The sequence below is a fragment of the Centrocercus urophasianus genome, unplaced genomic scaffold (genome assembly GCF_019232065.1).
Source record: "Centrocercus urophasianus isolate 14NV4802_14NV808 unplaced genomic scaffold, USGS_Curo_1.0 seq_10, whole genome shotgun sequence".
Taxonomy (NCBI): domain Eukaryota; kingdom Metazoa; phylum Chordata; class Aves; order Galliformes; family Phasianidae; genus Centrocercus; species Centrocercus urophasianus.
Window position 1 is genome coordinate 100,209,243 of NW_024884142.1, and position 15,763 is coordinate 100,225,005.

Below are 15,763 nucleotides of genomic sequence, written 5' to 3' on the forward strand. Positions count from 1 at the left end.
GCTACGTCCCGCTTCCCGCTACGTCCCGCTTCCCGCTACGTCCCGCTCACCGTGCGATCTTCTCCTCAGCCATCTCTGCGCCTCCCGCTCCAACCGCCGCCGATTTAAACTCGCCGCGCATGCGCAGTACAGCCCGGCACTGCATCCCCATTGGCCCTCCTCCCACCAATCCCACTCACCTTCGCAGTCAAGTCCCGCCCCCTTTCACCAATCCCGCTCACCTCCGCCGCCAGACCCCGCCCCCCTCCCTACCCCTCCCGGCAGGGCTTCGGCGCTCCGTCGTCGCCCCACGCCGCACGGCGCGGAGGGCTGGATGTCCGTATAATGTATAGGCAGGCCCGGGTGGTGAGACGCAGGGCTTTGCGGTGCTCCAGATTACTTGCTCTGGAAGCCACAATGGCAGATGACGCCCGAGCAGTCTGGTGGCCTTCTACAATGCAGCAGAACAAGGGAGGGCAACTGGTGTCATGTGTGCAGTGCAAAGCCTTTAACGGTCCCCAACCACAGCCTTACCTCTAAGCAGAGAGAGATGGGCTGAGGAGTGAGTTGGATGGATGCAGCCAGAAGGTTGAAGTCCTTATTTCTATGGCCAGGTGGAGCCCAGTGACATGCAATGCCCCCCCATTAGGACCAGCGCCCTTCAGCATCCTTATCAGTGACACAGGTGGACAGAGCAAACTTGCTGCACAAGACAGGCACAGCAAGTTTGCTGATGACACTGAGCTGAGTGTTGTGGCTGATACAAAAGAGGAAGGGATGCTACCCAAGGGGATCTGAGCAAGCAAGCAGGCCTTGGAGAACCTACTGAGGTTCAACAAGGCCCTGGCAGTGCTGCCCAGAGCCTGGAGGTGCCCAAGGCCAGGTTGGGTGGGCCCTGGGCAGCCTGAGCTGGTGGGGGGTTGGAGCTCAATGGTCACCCTTCTGTACTTGTATAAGGATTCTAGCCTCTGTCTTCAGCTCTCAGGTTACTGATGAACATAGGTCATCATCGAGTGCTCTGTGTAAGTTAGCAGTTCATCACACAGCATACCCAGCCTCCTCCCATCATTAAACAATAACTGATGTCAATGATTAACTGCTAAATTTAGTGTACTAACAAGAACCATTTAATGCAGCTTACTTTGCTCCATATACGCATATAAAAGTGCTGTAATACAAGATTCCAGTTATAAGGAATAGGTACTTCATAACATATTGAATACTGCACTTGACTTGCACGGCCAGATACACAAAACCCTCCATCTGCTCTCCTGTGATAGCATTTCCAGTTTCCACATTCACGTGAGACTTTACACAAGATAAAGCTCCTTCACATAACAGTGCCATTTCCTGCACCAGCTGCCCCTTCAACTGTTTAATCTCATCCACGATGTACCTGACCACAGTGACTGAAGGCAGGCAGCCAGAAAATGTGCTGGAGACCTGTGCAGCTGAGGATTAGCTCCTCCTTGTCGACCACTGTGTTTTTACCCTGAGTTACACAGCTCTTTCAGAAGTAAGATCACCAGGTACAGCAGCGGCAGGGGACAAGTTTAAGATCTCTTCAAAAGAAGGTCCTTCATCTTCAAGAGGTATCTCTGCCTCAAACATACGCTGAAGCAGAGCATCAACTGTCCTGTACCCTGGAGGTGGCAAAAGAGTCACTGTAAGCATTCATGTCTGTTTTTCTAGCATAAGCACCTGCCTTAATAGACCTCTTACTTAAAGGCTGCTCCCCGTGTTTCACACTACAGAGGCAAGAAAACAAATGCCTCATTGATATTTACTGATATTTTAGTCTGCTTTTCAACACTTTGAGCACTTGTGAAGAATAGACTCTTATTTTAAGAATTCATGCACTTCTATTCCCACATTTCCTTCAACAGATCTGTGATCCCAACCAACTGGGAAAGTGAGAAGCATGGGCTACAGGAGCTGCTAAGATGCAGCAAGAAATCTAGTGGAAGAAAAAAAAAAAACCAAAAAACCAGGCACTAAGCTAGAGGAAAGCAGTGGATAGTCACCCCATGATCTAAGCCAGGAGGAGTACGGAGTGCATTGAGGAAGGAAAGAAGACAGGCTTCTTGGCAGTAGCAAGATCTCAGCCACCAAGGCAGTGTCTCCACAGACTGGCTACTGAAGACAAGCACACACTGTAAGAGAGAGGAAGAAAAAGCTGCTCCAGAAGTAAAAAGAAACAGCAGAATCCACAGTTCTCAGCACAACTCTAGCCAAGTTTTAGCTGTTTTTATGGCTCAAGGAAAGCAGAAGTGCTTGGAAACTTCCTCAGAGACAGGGCAACTAACAGGGACAGTTCAGAACCTTGGCCTTCTAAACAAAAAAAAAAAAAAAAAAAAAGACATAACAGCAGCAGTCACCATACCCCTGAAAGAACCTGTAGGGCAACACTTACGTTTGGAGGCAATTTTAAACACCAGCCCTTTAGGCTGTGCCTTTGTTCCACCTTCCCCCTCAAGGTCATTGTCAGCACTCTCCATGTTATCAAGGAGTTGTTCATCCTGGAGCGCCTCCCTACACAAGAAAGATCAGAGGTCACTCTACAGGGGCCCACGTATACACACCAGCAATGCATTCTCTTGGACAAGGCAAGCATCACAGTCATGCTGTTAGTCTCCAGCATCTCCTGCCCCCAGATGACAGTCTAAATCTAGAAAAGCTCAGTGAGGCAGAGTTCACTGCGTTCCCACCTCCAAGGGGAAAGCAAGTTACTTTCTACTACCATCCTTAGACCAAGACTTTTAAGGTCACGACAGATTAGCAAGATCTTTGTGACAAGGAAGAGGAGTCTCAGTTCACACCCAGAGATGGGAGGAAGCACCTCCTGCCGTCCCACTGCTCTCACTGGAGTTGCCAAGCCAACCACACCCAGCACTACTGTTTGAGGGGGCTTGCTTACTCTTGAACTCCCATTCCCAGCTCCTGGATTTTCTGCTCAATGGCTGTCTCCACTTCACTCTTCTCTAGGGAGTATTCCACAAAGAAAGCTTCCAAAATGAATGACACAAAGATGCTGAAAGAAATGAGAAGTAGAATCACATAGCAGCTTTCCCTTACTGGAAACCCTCCAGCTTCAGACATCAACTGCTCTGATTAGACAGGCTCATAGCCCAGCTCTGGGTACTGAGGGCTTATGGCAACATCTGCTGGAGATGAGCTCTAAGGCAGAGCACCACTCTGTGGAGTTAAGAACATTTGCAAGAGGCTCTTCAAAGAGAAGGGCAGGACGCATGTCAGAGCAGCACACCATACATAATCTTGGGATCGGATCATAAACACTGCCTTGGCAAGGGTCAGAGCCCCTCTTCACTCTACTAAGGATAAGAGAAAGCCAAAAGTCTTACTTGACAATAATTATAACCATCACAATGTGGAAGGCGATGAAATAAAGCTTTGCAGGCTGAGCAGTCACGTTGGCAAATCCGTTGGCAAAAAGTATAAAGGGAATTAAGGGCAAAATTGTTAAAGGTGAAGATCTTGCTCTAAAGTAGTGCTGAGGGAGGGATCAAATAATACTTCCTAGCAGTAGCATTCAGGAATAAGGGAATAACAAGTCCTCATTTGTGCATTCCACTACAAAAAAGGATATCGTGCCACTGGTTGACTACAGTAAGTTCCATCAGAACAATGAAGGAAGATGCAAAGTTGTTGAAGTTGTTCTTGCAGTATTTTCCACGGGCAAACAAAGAATCCTTGAGAGCTGGGTTTCCACATTCCAAAGCATAAGGAGCATTTGAGTTTGCAGGGAAGAACTGGATTTTCCCATGGAATAACTCCATACCAATTATAGCAAATATACAGTATACAACCTGGGAAGAGAAACACCATTACAGGCCTCTTCACTGAACAGAAAGCCCCATGGCAGGTTTAAAAGCTCCAGCAGGCTTTACTTTTCAGTTTTTACTGATACAGGCTGTGAAAGAAAAGCACAGTCTAAGATATTCAGCCCCCTCAAAAGCAACTACTTGACTTATTCCTGCCCAGGACTGCAGACCAAATACACAAAAGAAACATTCTCAAACCCGAGGAAAACCTATTTCTAAAAAGTGATTTTAGAAAATAAGTGTTCTCATCCAGCTTCTCACCCAAACCATAATTTGATTCCCTGTAGCATCCAAAGCCTAGACTGCACAGAACATCTTTGCTGCCCCGTGGAAGACATAATGTCCTGGCAATTTCTGACCTGGCAACTAGCAGTAACCCAACCACTTTGCACATGTGAAGATGTGCCATAACTAAGAACCAAATGTACACTGAGTTTCAGTGGCTCAACACCTAAACATTTGCATTCATTCTCTTGAAAACCAGGTGTGTGTGAGACTTAACACATCCCTGCTGAACTGAATGCTCTGAGCTAAGATACCAGGTTTCCTTACCAGAGTCAGCCCTCCAAATGTCAGCATGGTTGGCACGATGTTTATCAGTGTGTTCATGATGACTCGGAACCTGCAGCAAATGATTCATGATAACTTCTACTGTGGGGAGGCTTTTTTTTTTTTTTTTTTAAAACGTCTTTGTATGTACATACAATGTACATACATACATCTTAACTACATTACTTATGCTTACTTATCACATCCCATCCAGCATGAGCTCCCCAAATATCCTTACGTATTGCCACAGAGAGGTTGCAGCAGCTGGGTTCATCCCAAGCAAGTTGAGACAAGGCCTTGGGATGTTTTCTTGAATGCCATGATCAATCTAAAGCAACCCTACAGAGCAGCTTAAAGCACTGTTTCTGCCAGCCTGATCCAGCTTGCCCCACAAACATACCCCCATTCTGTTCATCACCTTTGTATGCTGTCAACAATCCTTATTAGCCTGAGGACCCTTAATATGAAGACAATGTCCAGGATCTGTTGACTGTTATATTTCGTGGCTGAGAAAAGGAAAAAAAAAAAAAAAAAAAAAAAAAATCTTTTTTGAAAAAAAAAAATTAAAAAAATTAAAATTTAAACACGTGCTAGGTATTAATTAAACAATTAAAAAAAACAAAATAGGTTTTTTTTTTTTTTTTTTTTAAGTTAGTGGGGGAAGGGGAAGAACTTAGTTCTTAGAAACCCTATAGGAATTCCATTATCCTGCCAAAAAGCCTCCCAAGACCAAGATGATGGCAAAAGACAGCTCAAAACCACTGAGCCTCCCAGATGCATGCAGGCTGCTCAAGCTGCACTTACTCGATTTCAGGGTGGTATTGAGTATCGTTGCAGTCAAGGCAGCAATGATGATGAGGGTATCAAACCTAGCATGAGGGAAGGCAGTGCTGTTAGATTTGTGGGCAACACAGAATGGGCACTTAAGCTCCCACATGACATTCATGAGAGGAAGAAGGGTCACTACTTCTGTGTGGCAGACAGCTCTGCTTCCTCTCAGGGTTATTTGCAACAGAGGAAGGTGGGAAAGCTTTATTTAGCAAAATACTTTCCCCTGCCCAGCCACTACTTTCATGAACTGCAGTCACATTTGACTGGAGCTAGCAGAACAGCAGTCTGTAAGACAGGAATGAGTACACTGTCCTCTCATGCATAAACTCATTTTAACTGCATCCTAGAACATGAGTTGTCTGGAAGCCTATTCCCTCAGACTTTCACTTCTTGACAAACTGAACACAAAGATCTCACTGAAATGCATACTCACCAGTTCCAGAACTGATTTTTGCCAAAGAATGCCCTTGGTTCGTATGTGTATACTTTCAGGAGTATCTCAATTATATATAAAGCAAGGAAGACCCACTCTGCATAAGAAATATAAGGGCTTTCCTCATCCAGAGCAATGAAGATTGCATTTATTAGTATGATCACATCGTAAGTCCAAACAAATCCCCTGCAAGCAGAGTGGAAAAACAACAAAACAAAAACAGTCAGCTCACCACTCTCAAGAAGGTAAAAATCAGTTACTTCAGGAGTTCTTTGCCTCCTTCCTCTAACATTACAATTTAGGCAATTACTCATCAGCTTCTGCAAAACCTGCATTTTGGGAAGTTACTGTGGAGTTGAGTCTAGCACATTACACAGCCTTCAAGGTACACCACTGCCAGTACTTTCAGAGTTAAGCTCTCAGAAATTTATTACAGCCAGATTTCCACCAAGTCTAGCAGCATTTAATCAAGAAGAACTGGACAAATAAAACTGAGAGGAGATTGTGTGCTACAATTAGATGGAACTGAATAAGCTGGGAAAGTGGATGGAGAGAAGCCTCATCATATTCAAACGGAAATGCCAAGTCCTGCTATTGGTGAAGGCCAGGAGGAAGGCAGCCGGGCAGACTGGGGACAGAGCAACTGAAAAGCAGCTCTGCAGAGCGCCTCGCTGGTGATGCATGGAGGAAGGGAGGGAGGGGTGTCTTGCTCTGCTTGTCGACCACGAGCCAGCAATGCACCCTGGTGGCAAAGCTGACCAACAGCATCCTGGACTACCTCGGTGGAAGAGCTGTGAACAGGTCATGAACGCCAAAGGCCTCGTTTGAGTGCTGTGGCAGGATCTGGGCTGGACTGGAACCTACTGGAGCTAGTACAGCAAAGGAGCACGAAAAGCGAGCGAAGAGTAGAGTAACCTGACACAGCACTAAGAGACCTGGTGATGTTCAGCCTGAAGGGGAGAAAGGTTGGGGAGGAAGTCTTAATGTGCATAAATACCTGATAGGAGGGTGTAGAGAAGATGGAGCCAGACTCTTCTCAATGGTATCCAGTGAAAGCACAAGAGGCAATAGGCACAAATTGAAATACAGGAAATCTCATTTAAACAAGAAAGCTTCTTTCCCCTTCTTTTTGACCGTCCTCAGTTTTAAACACTGGAACAGGCTGCACAGAGGTTGTGGAGTTTCTCCTAGCATATGTTCAAAATTCAACTGGACAAAACCTTGAGTAACCTACTCTATCTGACCCTGCTTGGAGCAGGGAGGTTACACCTGACTATCTCTGGAAGTCCCTTCCAACCTCAATAACTTCTGCATCTCTGGGAAGACTCATATGTGAAGCAGAGCACTAGCAGCTCACAGCACCAATTTAATAAAAGCTGGTAAAACAATACAATGCAGATTTACAGCAGACTGCTGACTTACAATCATCGCTGTCATAAAATCATAGGAACGGCCTGGGTTTAGAAGGACCACAATGATCACCTAATTTCAACCCCCCTTCTGTGTGCAGGATCACCAACCACCAGACCAGGCTGCCCAGAGCCACATCCAGCCACTTTCCAGTAAAGCCCGTAGCCTGTTCCTTCCAGGCAGGCATAAAGCACTCCCTGCTTTCAGGGAAAGCTATTTACACTCAGCACCTATAGAAGAGCAAGTGGGATCGGAAGAGGCACAGAACCACCAACATCCAAGCCTACTCTCTCCATACCTAGCAAAGGTAGTCTAAAAGCAGTTAATTTACAGAACGCTTTCAAAATTAGAACCTCCAGTTTGCCTGAATAGAGCTTGCACTTTTCATCATGACACCCAGAGTATTTACTTACAACAGTAGTGTTCTGCAGTGTTTTACATGTTAGGAGCTGCTTGCTCCACCAACACAGACTTACCTGTGCCTAACCACGCTGCGCAGGAACTGACTCACTGCTGATTTGTATACACGAGGCATCCACTGCCCCAATGGATGGCTGCGTATTTTCAGGGCAATCACCTGGATGTTGAGCAGATCTGCCAGCTGTACAAAGGACTTCTTGTCTGCAGCAGGGAGAGAGCACTGAACATCAGTCCACTGTCATTTAAAAACAGACCTGTCTGGCAAATCTATGTGCATGTAAGTTGTAGCAATCTGGACTCAGTACCTCTGCAAAGCACAAGCCCAAAGAGATATCCACCACAAAACAGGTAGAATTCAGTGTTCAAGCAGTTCCTCTGCCCCACTCCTGACAGACTGGCTTAAAGTGAGGCCAAAAGCCAACAAAAACCTTTAATGATCTAGCATGATGAGACTGGCCCATCCCTCCCAGTATTCTGTCTCCAGACAACACAAAGCAAGTGGCTCTAACAGAATGTGTGCTGTATTATTTGGAGGAATCTGCTAACAAGGGAAGTGGTCTTTGTCCTGTGCTGAGAAGAGGAAGAATCTTTCTTCATAGGGAACTTGGCCCGATGACAAATGGCCATGAAGAACTGCCCACAGCATACAGCACAGGCACAAACAACAGCCTTTCAGGACCTCAGTAATCCAGAGAGGGAAGTAAGTCCCACTCAATCCATTACATAACATGAGTCCCAGTAGCAGAACCCTGGAACCAGGCTCCTGATCCCAGGCTCCTCCCCAGTCCATGCACACAGAGCGCCCCACTGCTCACCTATGAAACCCTTCTGCTCATCATCTGAGATGCGTAGCAGCAACTCTCTGTGGGAGTTGCTGATATCAGGAGCCACCAGCTTGACAAGCTGCTTCCACTGGGCTTCTCTAACCACAAACTGCGTTCCCTCTTCTTCCTTCAGGAGGTTGAAGGCCTCTATCATCTTGCGGCGCTTCATGTAAGCAAGTGTACGGATCTCATTCTAGAAAGAATGAGAAGATTCAGGCAGCTTCAGTCACACTTTCCCCTTCTTGGTTTACCTTATTTCCCTAGCACAGAGACCTGTCACTCCAAGCTTGTTTCTCTTACTAGACATGACGTAGAGCAGAACCAATGGGGTGATGAGAAATGCCATTTAACAGGCAACCACAGGCCTCTGGAGGGATCACTGGATTGCTTTCTGTTGGGAGATGCATTGAAACAAACGGAAGGGAAGACAAAGGATGGTATCTAACAGGAAGGAGATGAGGCAATATCTCCCAAAGATCACAGGATCTGCATGCCTGCCGGTCACAGAAGGAAAGAGGATATGTCCACACACATTTGCCATCTATAAGGGAATACTGCTGACATCAAGGGTGGAGATCTTTTTCTGTACAAGATTATAAGCAGACTAAAGAAGCTCATAACCTTGGGAAACATCCTAGCAGACTGCTTACTGGGTAGGAGGGTCAATCCCCTCATGGGGCACCCAGGAATTTCCAGCTCTCATCCTTTGATCACACCTATCCAAACTGTGCCTATTCATCTGGTGCAGAAGAAACAAGAGTTCAGATTACTTCAACCTTCCTTCACATTTCCCTTGCTCCAAGAATCCACGTGGTGGCAGAAAAAGCGTGCTGTGTACTTACAGCCACCTGAAAACAGTCTGCATAGAAGCAGTGGTTTCTTTGCTAGAACTAATCCTCTAACAGACATGCACCTCCTACCTGTTTCAAACACACCAGAATAGAGCATTTCATTTTCATATACTTAGAATTAGCAGTAATCTCCACTGTATGAAAAGCAGACAAGTATAGGCTGGAAGCTACATGTTTATTCAGGAGAAGCTGTTCACCTTCTCCACATCTTGCAGAAGCCTCCCAAGGGAAGGCCAGATGGTCCCCATGCAAGGTCATACAGAACAGCAGGTAGTTGATCACACTTCACCCCTCCACTTATTACCTTCAGGTGTTTTTTGTAATTGTTATACACAACAGCCAGGAAGAGTGACATGAAGATGTAAGTGTTGACGATGACAAAGGCAATGAAGAACAGGGCATACCACGAGCTGAAGTCAAATGCTGGCATCCTAGAGAGAAGAGAAATTACTTGCTGAGCAGACAAGGAAATAAAACCAAACCATCTTCCTGATGATTTGTAGAATGTTTTGGATAGCCAGGTGAGACAGCCTGGAGGGGAAAAAAAGAAAAGGAAAAACCAAGAACTCTGCGTATTAAGTTACAAAAGTTTAATTCCACCAAGTCTGAATCCTGTGTTTAATCGGTCCCTCACTCACTTGACACAGAAAAGAAAGCATAATTAAACTTCTGTCAGCATGACTAAGTTCAGACACACCGAGTCTTGAGGTGAGGTCTCAGTCATACTGGTGAGTTATTGGCTTCAGAGTCCCTCACTGCACTTCTGCTTAGGTTCCCTAGGAGAACAATCTGTATTTCACCATTTAAATACCTGGGGTCCCCATAACACTCCAGTTCTGTTCAGTACATCTCCAGCACACAAATGAGTCCCACTCCACCCTCAATCCCATCTTTCCTGATGAAACGGTAACAACTCAGAACAAGTGAAGATCAGAAGTCCAAGCCTCTTCAACACAGCTGTGCAGGTTATGAAAGTCTGCATACATATCCCTGCAAACATCATGAGATAAGAGACATCCAATCACTAGAGCACACTTCCTTTTTTATGAAAGTGTTCTAATCAAAGAGCTAGGGGATTTGTCTCTTAGATCAGTGCCTTACTCAGCTGATGGATCTTTTGGAAAGCTTTACTTTCAGTGCATCTTTTAAAGAAGTCCTCCCAACCTGCGGGGTCAGACCTCAGACTGTGGTTCAGAGGCCTTCTGTAAAACAGATGGGTAACAACTCTTGAAAATCCTACAAGCTGGAGAAGTGAGAGCCCCATTTCTACTCTGGAAGACATTGCTTTGCACAACAGTGCTGTTTAACCCGAGACCTTGCCAGGATGCACAAAAGACAGTGCTCAGATAGCTGAGTGTGAGCGTTCAGGTCTAGTTGTTGTATCAAGATACTTCTTGGTTACCTAGTGCCAGAGGGATAGGAAGCTGAGAAAAATACAGCAGCAGAACAAGCAGGGTTTATCTCATGAATAGGTAGTGTTAGAAGACTCTTCCCTGCTCCTCTCTCCCCCTTCCTTATTCCCCAAATGGGCCTAGTGAGTGATGTCACCTGCCAGAGATGCTGATGACAGCTTCGTAGCACAACGCAGTTATTTTTCCCCTTACACTAGGAGCAGGACACCAGCATTTGCAACACAAAGACTGCAAGCTCAGCATACATACATGACATCTGGGCTGTTTGCAGTCGTCACCAACACATAGAGGTCAAACACAATTTCTAGGTAGTCTCTAAAATATGGCAAGCCTTCTGCTGTCTGGAGGTTCCTAGGAAGAAGGCAACAACCTGGTGTCAAGCACAGAGACCATATCCCACTCCAGCAACTACAGGTATCAGCACTTTGTATTGAGCAGAAATCATCTGGAGTTGCCAGATCCATTCTGTTCAGGAGGAATCGCAGCCATTCATCCCCCCATACTTTGAACAACAACCAAACAAAAAATGTTTTCACACCTCTCACCAAACAGCTTCAGAGCCATGAGGGAGAACATGAGAAGGCTAAACATGAAGAGCAAGAAGACATAGGTGATCTCTGGCAGTGTATTGCGGATGCTGCGGAAGGCTCTTCGTATCTGTCATGGACAAAGGAAGTGTTTAGAAGCACTTTTCCTATCACCATTCTATCAGAACAGAACACCTACACAGGGACAGGCACAGTGGGACACAGGGCCTTGTCTGTTGCCTAGAAGGAAAAATTCTGACTGCATGAGTTCTTCCTACCCTTACATGTTTGCCTTGGATAACAAGAGGCAAGCCCTGCTACTCAGGCAAACCTGTGCAAGAGTACCAGAGCTTTCCTCTTCATCCTCCCAGCTTATGTTGCATCGTGAACTTAATTAAGCAAGGAACAGACAGCCCCAGGCATCACTGAAGTGCTCTTGCTCTAAAGGACTGGTCAGAGACAGAAGTCCGTCACTCCAGGGCACTAAATATGCTCCAAGCTTGAGAGTTCAGCTGCTCCCTCCTGCAGGCTTCCACAGTGTAACAGTTTATTTGCAAATCAGAACAGAATAGTCTTGGGTAGCAGGGCAAAGATCTCCCTGTGACAGTAGGGAACAGAGTCCAAACCATCCATCTGGACCACGAGCTCAGTCTGGGGAACTGCACAACATTTGTGCTTGTTTGCCTAGGAGACTTCCAGAAATAAGTAACCTGGCCCCAGTCTCAAGAAGAAACAGTTTTCTTGTACATACTTATACATACTGTTTGCATTTACTACTTCTGAGAGTAGCAACTAACTGCTTGCAAACAGACATTGGTCTTCCATACAAGCTGTAGGAATCAGAGCCCGTAGGCTGAGCTTATGAGAAACATTATTCTTTCCTCCACATGGTGCCAGTCTTTAACAAAGATGACAAGACAGCACTGTGTATGGAAAGATGCTCTGGTTTCAGTCTCAAGCATGTTCAGGGCTCTGTGGACTGGGTTGCTGCTGTCCAAACTTAGGAAGATGCTTTGCAGTACCCTGCACTATGCCCAAGTAGCATCCTTGTGAATGCAACCTTTTCTCTGTCTCGAAATCTTGCTCCAGGTCACCTCAGAGAAAGTCACTTCAATGAGTCTGAATCCTGCTATCCTACATTCTACTACATGTTCCCTTGGTTCTCAGAAAGCAGCATGCTGTCCAGAAGCAGTAATTCCCATGAGATCCATTCCTTACCTGGCGACTCTCTGCAAAGTTGACCAGGAAGATGGGCCTCACTATTCTGGACCATCGAACACTCTTTATGTTGTATATCCTGAGGGCCCCATATATGGCCAAATCAGTCAGAGATAGCTGTAGAAGAAAGGATGAAAATGCACAGGAACAAAGTCAGAAACTGTATGAGCTAATCCAATTTTCTTCACCATCTAGACAAGCCAGATGCACAACAGGTCTGTGAGAACAGGCTGATGTGCCAATTGGTTTGGCCATGGCCCTTGTGCAGCAGATCCCAGAAGAGACACAGGAAGAACAAAGAGCTGCCTCCACATAGCCCAGCTCAACCCTCGTGATCTCAAGACCTAACTCACCAGGATTGCAACCATGATGCAGATGTTCTTGGTATCCTTCCAAAATACATTACGACGGGTGATTTTTGCAAAATGCATCAGTCGGCCAAAGAACACCAGAAGGCACAACACCTCCACTAAAGAAGTGGCCTGCAGACAGAAAAGACTCCAGTCAGGACTAACAAAAGCAATGCTAGTCCTCTCCGTACTGATAAGGATTCTCAGGCTGAGGTGCAGGTGAGAAAATAAATATATAGGGTTCATACAGAAGTTCTGCCAGTGAGTTTTGCTGCTGGCTGTTCTACAAGCTCACATATGAAAACAGTTTTAGGCTTCCTTTGTGAAATTCCCTGCTAAGCACAGGTTAGAACCAGTCACTTTGTATTTGGTTAGGATTTGAGGAGTACATCACTCACAATGACTGGTGCAGAGAAAAAGGATAAAGGCTGAAAGTGTGGAAGGGAGCAGTGTGACACTGCCTAATCACATCAGCCATTGGGGATGTCCACAGGACCATATCTAGTTTTTATGCCCATTTTTGACCCCATTCCAGCATATGGGAAGTATGAACAGGAAGATCAGCAGCAAGCATCTCTTTACACCTTGGTAACTTGGCTCAAGCATGAAATACACCACTGAGCCAACACAATAGCAGCTGCATTATCACTTGTGCACTGCCTGGAAACTCACCAGGAAAGGGAGTGGATACACAGCAGGTTCTTCAAACACTGCCAGGGAGAGGTTGAGAAAGATGAAGATATAGGTGGCTGTTCGCATAAACCAGTGGTTATAGAGATAATAAAGCCTGTAGAGAGAAGGCAGTGGCACCATAAGTAAGGGGTTCAGTGTATGTACCCACGTGGTCAGCAAGTCTGTCTTGGAAAAACAGCACACACTGCCCAAACAGTAAAGAAAGAAGAGTACATCAGCATAGATAGAACAGGAAGTGTTCCAAAGTTTTTGTCAGAGTAAGCTTTTCTATGTACACACACAAGTCAAGTAGTATTCTGTCCCCTCTAGCAAAGCCTCTGGTGACTGCTGTTATTAACCTCGAACACATCAGGCTCTCAGTCTTCCACAGGAGCACGTAATAGTGGCTCATTTTGGAGCACATCCACAGAAAGAGCACAGGGTTTCTCTGCTAATATATAGGATGCCTGTGTTGCCAGGTAATCATCTCACCTACCCAGTCATCACCCCAAAGGTACAAGGCAGGTGATAAAATGAATGACAACATAGGTCCTTAACAACGGCACTAAGACACCACCACGTAAAACCCACTCACTTCAGCTATTCAGAGTTAACATACTTAGGCAGTACAAAACTCATGAAGCTTCAGTAGCTGAGCTAAGAGAATTAAAAGTGCAACTGATGTTGTAAGAGCAGCTAATCAGGAGAGTCAATATTGCAGGCAAAATAGCTTTGGTTTTGGGAATTTCATTTGCCTAACTGCCAATTAACAAGCTTTCGGTGACTTCTTGCTTCTAGCAGTCACTGCCCTTGCAAAAAAGCACCTGAGCAGAGACACCACAAGCTCCTAGGATTAGCTGAAGTGTTGGTGCACATGGGGCTATTACCATCATTACCAAGCCAGCTGGCACAGGGCTGTTCTCCTGCCTGGCTACCAGAACCCTGCCACACACGCCCCATGCAGCCACCTTCCAGCACTTCCTTCCAAGCACTGAGCTGTCCATATTCACAATCTCTGCTAGCACTATAGCTTCATTTCGGTTTTTGCTTCCAGAAAAGAAATAAAAGTTTTCATTTGTCTTCCTATAAGACGCATTGAGTGGTATTTAATGTACACATTAAAGCTTCAACTCAGCCTTCACAGTCCTACCCAAGAAGGCCTCTCAGCATTCCACCTTGGCTTCACCACCACCATACAGCTCAGCACAGCTCCACAGACACAGGCTGGCTCCCTCCAACAGAGAACTACCGAGGTTGGAAAAGACTTCGATCATTAAGATCGTTAAGCCCAACCCCAACCCATCCCCACTGCTCACGTCCTTCAGCGCCACATCCCCATGGCTCTGGGGTCACCACAGTCACCTGCAGGGATGGTGACCCCACCACTCCCTGGGCAGCTGTGCCACTGCCTCACTGCACTTTGGGAGAAGGAACTCACCCCAGCCTCCCCCAACCCCAGGCTGCCTGCAGGAGCAGAGCCCTGCAGACCCCCTTACCTGACAGCCTCGGGGGAAGTCTTAAAAGGAATATTCCTGTTGTACTGTGCATCAGAGACAAACGCTGCCGCCAGCAGGAGCTCCTGGGGAAGAGACACGAGTCACGGGGTGCTGGGGGCGCGGGAGGCACCCCGGGGAGACCCCCCCACCCAAAGGGGGAGATGGAGCAACGCCACCCTGCGCTCCCTGCCGCCTCCCCAGCCCGAGGCGAGGGCACTACCTGTGAGGCAGCCTCAGCCATGGCCAGGGAGACGCTTCTCCCCCTCCCGCCGGCCCCGCGGCATTTAACGGGCCCGCCCCCGCCGGCGGAAGCGGGAGGCGGAGGCGGGCCGGGAGGAGGAGAGAGAGGAGGAGCCGCCCGCAGCGCACATCCCCGCGACCCCGATGGCGCTGGAGGCGCTGAAGCCCCGCGTCGTGCGCTTTGCGCTGCTGGCCGCTTTCGCCGCCGGCGTGCTAGTAGGCTGGCAGGCCGCTCGCGCCCGCCGCCGCTTCCTCCGCTGGCGACAAAGCCGCCTGCAGCGCCGCCTGGACGCCGCCCGGGAGCAGCTGGAGGCGGCCTGAGCCCGGCACCGCCGTCCTCCGCTCCGATCCCGTTCCCTCCCCGCGTGAACCGCCCTTCTCTCGTCGTCGCCGTGCATCGGAGCGCTGCGTCTCCGCCGCCCGGCGATGCCCCGGACCGCCGCCGATCCACCGGCCGGAACCGATTGCACCGCCGCCTCGTCGGTGAGGACACGGCACGGGGACACGCGTAACGAGCGACGGATCTCGGCGTGACAGAACGCGAGTGGGACGGACCGCGCGGGGGTGACCGAGCGGCGCGCTGCGGCAGAACGGGAACATTAAATGGGTGTTTGTACGCTGGACCCGCACTGCGTTCCTGCGCCCCGCGCACTGCGTTCTTGCACCTCGTGGGACCTGTGCTCAGCGCGCACGCGCCGCGCTCCCGGGA

The 15,763-nt window shown here is 47.7% G+C and overlaps 3 protein-coding genes across 3 annotated transcripts in view; 1 reads left to right on the forward strand and 2 right to left on the reverse strand.

The window, feature by feature from the left end:
• BUB1 (BUB1 mitotic checkpoint serine/threonine kinase) overlaps positions 1 to 128 on the reverse strand; it is a 19,033-nt gene extending 18,905 nt beyond the window's left edge. The window contains exon 1 of the mRNA XM_042826377.1: positions 51 to 128. Within this exon, the coding sequence (XP_042682311.1) occupies positions 51 to 121 (71 nt within the window). The 5' untranslated portion in view covers positions 122 to 128. The remainder of the gene's footprint in view (positions 1 to 50) is intronic.
• Positions 129 to 1,083: 955 nt separating this feature from the next.
• On the reverse strand, positions 1,084 to 15,110 carry LOC122163701 (two pore calcium channel protein 1-like). Its single transcript, XM_042825129.1, has 19 exons — positions 15,035 to 15,110; positions 14,815 to 14,897; positions 13,319 to 13,433; positions 12,650 to 12,778; positions 12,297 to 12,413; positions 11,090 to 11,208; positions 10,801 to 10,902; positions 9,444 to 9,570; positions 8,280 to 8,481; positions 7,521 to 7,665; positions 5,635 to 5,820; positions 5,175 to 5,239; positions 4,789 to 4,876; positions 4,374 to 4,443; positions 3,587 to 3,806; positions 3,342 to 3,432; positions 2,897 to 3,010; positions 2,393 to 2,511; positions 1,084 to 1,622 (listed from the first exon to the last, which is right to left on the reverse strand). Exons 1-19 carry the CDS (start codon positions 15,053 to 15,055, stop codon positions 1,477 to 1,479), a joined length of 2,259 nt encoding a protein of 752 aa, XP_042681063.1. The 5' UTR covers positions 15,056 to 15,110; the 3' UTR covers positions 1,084 to 1,476.
• Positions 15,111 to 15,198: 88 nt separating this feature from the next.
• MTLN (mitoregulin) lies at positions 15,199 to 15,763 on the forward strand. The gene has a single exon (XM_042821191.1). The coding sequence runs from the start codon at positions 15,199 to 15,201 to the stop codon at positions 15,373 to 15,375; it is 177 nt and encodes a 58-aa protein (XP_042677125.1). The 3' UTR covers positions 15,376 to 15,763.